Source organism: Neomonachus schauinslandi, chromosome 1 (assembly GCF_002201575.2).
Source record: "Neomonachus schauinslandi chromosome 1, ASM220157v2, whole genome shotgun sequence".
Classification (NCBI taxonomy): Eukaryota; Metazoa; Chordata; class Mammalia; order Carnivora; family Phocidae; genus Neomonachus; species Neomonachus schauinslandi.
In genome coordinates, this window is record NC_058403.1 from 1,852,389 (window position 1) to 1,857,605 (window position 5,217).

At 62.4% G+C, this 5,217-nt stretch overlaps 2 protein-coding genes across 3 annotated transcripts in view; both read right to left on the bottom strand.

The window, feature by feature from the left end:
* TSPEAR (thrombospondin type laminin G domain and EAR repeats) overlaps positions 1 to 1,415 on the bottom strand; it is a 91,924-nt gene extending 90,509 nt beyond the window's left edge. The window contains exon 1 of the mRNA XM_044918922.1: positions 1,260 to 1,415. Within this exon, the coding sequence (XP_044774857.1) occupies positions 1,260 to 1,415 (156 nt within the window). The remainder of the gene's footprint in view (positions 1 to 1,259) is intronic.
* Positions 1,416 to 4,083: 2,668 nt separating this feature from the next.
* Positions 4,084 to 4,940, bottom strand: LOC110571107 (keratin-associated protein 10-12-like). Of its 2 annotated transcripts, XM_021679238.2 has the most exons (2): positions 4,374 to 4,940; positions 4,084 to 4,316 (listed from the first exon to the last, which is right to left on the bottom strand). In XM_021679238.2, exons 1-2 carry the CDS (start codon positions 4,938 to 4,940, stop codon positions 4,089 to 4,091), a joined length of 795 nt encoding a protein of 264 aa, XP_021534913.2. In that variant the 3' UTR covers positions 4,084 to 4,088. The 2 variants fall into 2 exon arrangements, with proteins under 2 accessions (XP_021534913.2, XP_044769217.1); XM_044913282.1 differs by having other exon boundaries at positions 4,084 to 4,940.
* Between the last annotated feature and the right edge of the window lie 277 nt (positions 4,941 to 5,217).

A 5,217-nucleotide genomic window follows, 5' to 3' on the forward strand; every position in this document is an offset into this window, starting at 1 on the left:
GGTGGACGCGGCCATGGTGGGGGCGGTGGGGCTGGAGGAGGGTGTGAGGGTGAGTGTGAGTGTGTGTGTGTGAGTGTGTGTGAGTGTGTGAGGCGCTCGGGGATGCAGGGCTTTTATATCCACCGCTGCCCGGTGTTTTCCCCACAGGAGGCTCACATGTCCCCTTCCTTGTTGGGGTCCCCGTGGGCCAGGGAAGCCTAATTAGATGAGTCAGTGGCCTGGAGGTAGGTTGACGGCCGCCTGACTGCGGTTTGGCCCTCGGGGAAGCTGGTGTGGGTGGTGCTGCGGACAAGCCATTCCATCTGCAGGTGCCCTGGTCGTGGGCCAGGAGAAATGTGTGTCCGTGACTCTGTGGCAGACGCTCGTGGTGGCCCGTGGTGGGACCGCCTGTGTCTGTGCAGGGTCCAGGGTTATGGCGGAGAAAGGTGCAGACCTGCTCTTGCTGCCCCGGGGAGGGCTGGGAGGATATCAGGTCCCTCAGTGGGGAGGCCATGTGCTGGGCAGAAGTAGGGGGGCGGTGTACCGAGACCCCTGATGTTATCAGGAGTCTTTGGATCGCTGGTCTTTCACACCCACACCTCGACCGAGGCATGGGTGGGAGGGTCCCAGGAGGGTCCCAGGGCATAGACGGCTGTCCTGGGAGGGAGGCAGGGTCGGGTCTTTCTCTTGCTCTCACGGGAGCATAGTGCCCGTCGCGGGGAGCGGGTCCTAGCTGTCTCGGAAGCAGCGCTGACCATGCAGGACAGTTCTCGGAGACTTTGGTGATTCTGTGGCATAGACCTGGGGACTGGGCAGGTCCCTGGTGTAAGCTCGAGGAGGGACGGGGCCAAGAGTGGGTGCCACTCTGCAGCTCGCTCTGCAGGTAACCCCAGGGCGGCCACTGCCATCCGCCCGTAAACAGCTGAGTCTCCGGGAGAGATTCCTAAATGTCTGTCCCAGGGCGCTTCGCTCCAGACCACACATCCTGACACGTCCACGTACCGCCTGTGCTCCCCCGAACCCAGCTCTGCCCCCGGGGTCTTTCTGTGGGAAAGAGCCACCAGGCCGGCACACTGGGTTCCCGAGCCAGAACCTCAGTGTCCACCCGAGTCCTCCCCGCTCTGCTCACTTTGGCGTCTCGGCCATCCTTGCAATCTGTCAGCCTGGTGGACACCACACCCCCTTCCTGCACCCCAGAGTGGCCAGTTCTTTCCCACTGAGACCCGTTCGTCCCGATGCTGCCAAAAGGATCTTCCCGCGGAATAAATCAAACCCGGCACCTCCCGCGACCGCACCACGTCGTTTCGTCCGTCAGGCTCTTCAAGACAGACACGGCTGGAATTGGCCGTCCCACTGCGTGCCTGGGACCGCGCACCCCAGCTCTGCTGGACTGTCCGCTCCGAGAACGCCCCACGCCCGCCCTCGTAGCTGGCCATCTGCACACTCTCCCCTGCCCAGAATTCTTCCTGGGGTTTCAGCCTCCAACTGAGCCAAGCTTCCCGCTCCCTGACGGCGAGAGGGCATCGTCCCGTCCACCTGCCGCCTGGATCTGTTGTGACCCCCACCATACAGCCCTGCAGCCATGCTAGAATGTAGGCATCTCGCGGGCAGTGACCTTGTCTGTCTTGCCAACCACGGTGCCCAGCACGGGGTCTCCCAGGCGGGGCTGGCCACGTCTGCTCAGCCACAGAGCATCAGAGAGGCGGCTGGGACAGCAGACATTCCAGCCTCGGAGGTGGGGATCTGAGATCAAGGTGTCCGCCGGCCAGCTCTCTCTGAGGCCTCTCCCCTCCACGTGGACACGGCCGTCTTCCCTCATGTCCACACGGCCGTCCCGGTGTGCATGTCTGCATCCTCCTGTTCTCATAGGGGCACCAGTCAGATTGAGGAAGGGACCCAGCTGACACAGACTGAATGTTTGTGTCCCCCAAAACGTGCAAGGTGAAATCTGAACCACGAAGATGATCAGGCCATGAGGGTTCAGCCTCACGTGGGGATCAGTGTCCCCACGAGCTCCCCCGCTGCTCCCTGCCCACTCTGCAGCTCAGACCGCTCCTCTCGGGCAGCCCACCAAACCAAAGTGCGAACGGAGCTGAGGTGTCCGGGTCGCAGCTCCTCAGCCTGGACAGAAGAAAACCCACGTCCTCTGCGGGAAGAAGCCTCCATCAGAGGCCTCCACGTGCCCACAGAGGCTTTCCCAGGACAAGGACCATTTCTCCCCCCAAACAAGGAGGCACCAGGGAAGAAGACAGTGAGCGAGAAGCCGCAGACGTTCCAGAAAGCCGTGGTGGCCACGCGGAGACTTCAAACTCGGCAGGTGCCATCAAACACAGACAGGGTCTGTTGTGCGGGCAGGACGGGCTCTCGGGGGCTCTGTGGGGCTGGGTGCAGAGCCGTGCTGCTGGGGGGAGGGGGAGGACCCACAGAGGCCCTGGCACGGAAGGAGTGGGTGCGCCCAAGATGAACCGGCTCAGACAGGGCCGAGGAGGCCAGAGGCCAGGTGGGTGGGTGTGGCTGTTCACAGAGCCGAGCTCACACAAGGGGGACATGGCTCCAGGACCGAGTCAAGGGACAGGACACGCCTTGTGCCATGCTCAGGGGGACGCCATGTTGGGGACTGGCCAGCCAGCCACCCTGGAGTCACGGTGCTCTGGGCCAGGAAACGCTCTCCATGGGATACCTGCTTCCTTCTGACCTCGGGTTCCTACATCACAATGTTGCATGGTTTCCCTCAAATGTGGCCAGAGGGTGTGTGAGGCCTCCCAGACAAGGCCGTTTCCCACTGGGGGCCATCCATGGCCCAGACAAGGCCTGCACCCTCCAGGGGAGGCACCTGCCCGGCACTGGCCCTGCAGGGACAGTGGGAATCCCTCCTCCCTGTTTCTTCCAATACTTGAATTCCTGAGTCAAGTGCCCAACAAGACCCACCATTCCCAATACCCCTCTCCCCCTGGCCGTTGGTCCCTGTGATAGTTAATTCTATGTGTCCTTTTGGCCAGGCCATCATGCTCCATTGTTTGGTCAAACGCACACAGATGTTGCTGAGAAATTTTTTAGATGAAATTAGTATTTAAATCAGTCGACTCTGAGTGAAGCAGGCTATCTGCCATTCAGCAGGTGAGCCGCGCCCAATCAGCTGAAGGACGTAGGAGCTGAGTGGGCCCCCCAGGAGGAAGGGAAGCTACCAGCACCCCGTCTTCTGGCTCAAGCTGCAGCCTCTCCACTCTCCCTGGGAAGCCCGCCCTGCAAATCTCAGACGTGCCAGGCTCCACAGGCACATGAACCAATTCCTCAAAATCCATGTCTCTGTTACATATATGCACACATCCCATCGGCTGCTACTCTGGACAACCCTGCCTGACGCAGGCTCTGGTCATCCCTGCACACAGCGCTCACGCTCCCGGTGTCCTCCCGTGGAGGGAAGTCCCGCCCCTGTGCGGAGGGTCTCTGGAGAGAGACCTGCCACCCTCTTGCCCAAAGCCAGTCCTGGAGCAGCCTTCATGCCTTCAAGGCAGAGGCTTTATTAAACGGGCTCTCCTTTGTCCCTAGCAAAGCTCCACAGCCCTGAGATGTAAGGCTCAGGGGCTGGACAGGTGGCCCTGTGGCCCTCACTGGTGAAGGTATCCAGGGACACCCAGGGGTCTCCCAGGTGGGCAGGTTTCTCTGTGCTGGAGGCTGCAGGGGGACAACAACCACAGAAGGCCCAGCAGCGGGTGCAGGTGGCCAGCCCTACCCAGGGTGCTGTTGCCCTGGGTGCAGCCCTGCCCACTTGCAGCATCCAAGCCCTTCCCTGTGGTTTGCCGAGATAAGCATTCGAGGCCTTTGGAGAAGGATTGACAATGACTTTATTCATCAACAGACAGGTCACTCACATAGGGCAAGACAAAGTGACCTCAGTCCAGCCAGGATGGAGAGGAGGAGGCTGGGTGAGACACAGCGCCTGGAGGGAGCTTGGAGCTGCCCAGGGAGCCAGCCAGACAGTGAGGGCTCGGCCTTGCTTGCTGAGCTGGGTGCTCTGGGGCAAAGGAAACCCCAGACTGGGCTCAAGGCTTCTGATATTTCAGGTGGAAGTATGAGTTGGCCTTACTAGCTATGGGGGGACGTGCCCGTCAGCAGCAGGACTTCTGGGCCGAGGAGGGCACACAGCAGGCCTGGTGGGGGCCCACGGGCCGGCAGAGCAGGGACACGCAGGAGGCCCGGCGGCAGCAGCTGGGCTGGCAGGAGGAGGCGGGCCTGCACAGGGGCCGGCAGAGCAGGGACACGCAGGAGGAGGGTCTGCAGCAGGACGAGGAGCAGGGGCTGGGCCGGCAGCAGGAGGGGGCTGAGCAGGGGGAGGCCTCACAGCAGACAGGGGTGCAGCCGACGGGCTTGCAGCAGACAGGGGTGCAGCAGACAGGGGTGAAGCAGACAGGGGTGCAGCAGAGGGGCTTGCAGCAGGCAGGGGTGCAGCAGACAGGGGTGCAGCAGACAGACGCACCGCAGGCTTCCTGGCAGGGAGAGGAGCTGCAGCAGGAGGGCTGGCAGCTAGACTGTTGGCAGCATGAGGAGGCCGAGCAGGGGGAGGTCTCGCAGCAGACGGGTTTGCAGCAGACGGGCTTGCAACAGACAGGGGTGCAGCAGACGGGCTTGCAGCAGACGGACTCGCCGCAGGCTTCCTGGCCGGGGGAGTAGCTGCAGCAGGAGGGCCGGCAGGAGCTGGTGCAGGCTGATTGGCAGGGGCTGGACCCACAGCTCACGGGGGTGCAGATGAGGGTCAGGCAGGAGGCCGGGGTGCAGCCGCTGGACTGGCAACAGCTGGGGGTGCAGCAGGGGGGGGCACAGCAAGGGGGCTCACAGCAGCTCTCTGGGCAGTCGTCCACCTGCCAGGAGGAGTCGGGGCAGGAGTCCCAGGACCCGGGCAGGCAGACGCGGCTGCCGTAGCTCAGGTCGCTGGAGCAGACGGACGGGGTGGACGCGGCCATGGTGGGGGCGGTGGGGCTGGAGGAGGGTGTGTGTGTGAGTGTGAGTATGTGAGTGTGTGTGAGGTGCTCAGGCTGCTGGCTTTTATACCCCCCGTGAGTGTGTGTTGTCCCAACAACAGGCTCAGTGAAGCCTCTCCTTCCTTCTTGGTGTTTAGTGTTGTGCTCTTTTCCCGGTGCTGGGTCACTGTCTGAATGCCGCTGGCTTGTGAGGCTCCTGAGTGGAGTTCAGGCTATCCTGACCTGTGTTTGTCCCCAAAGGAAAGACAGTAGAAGTGCT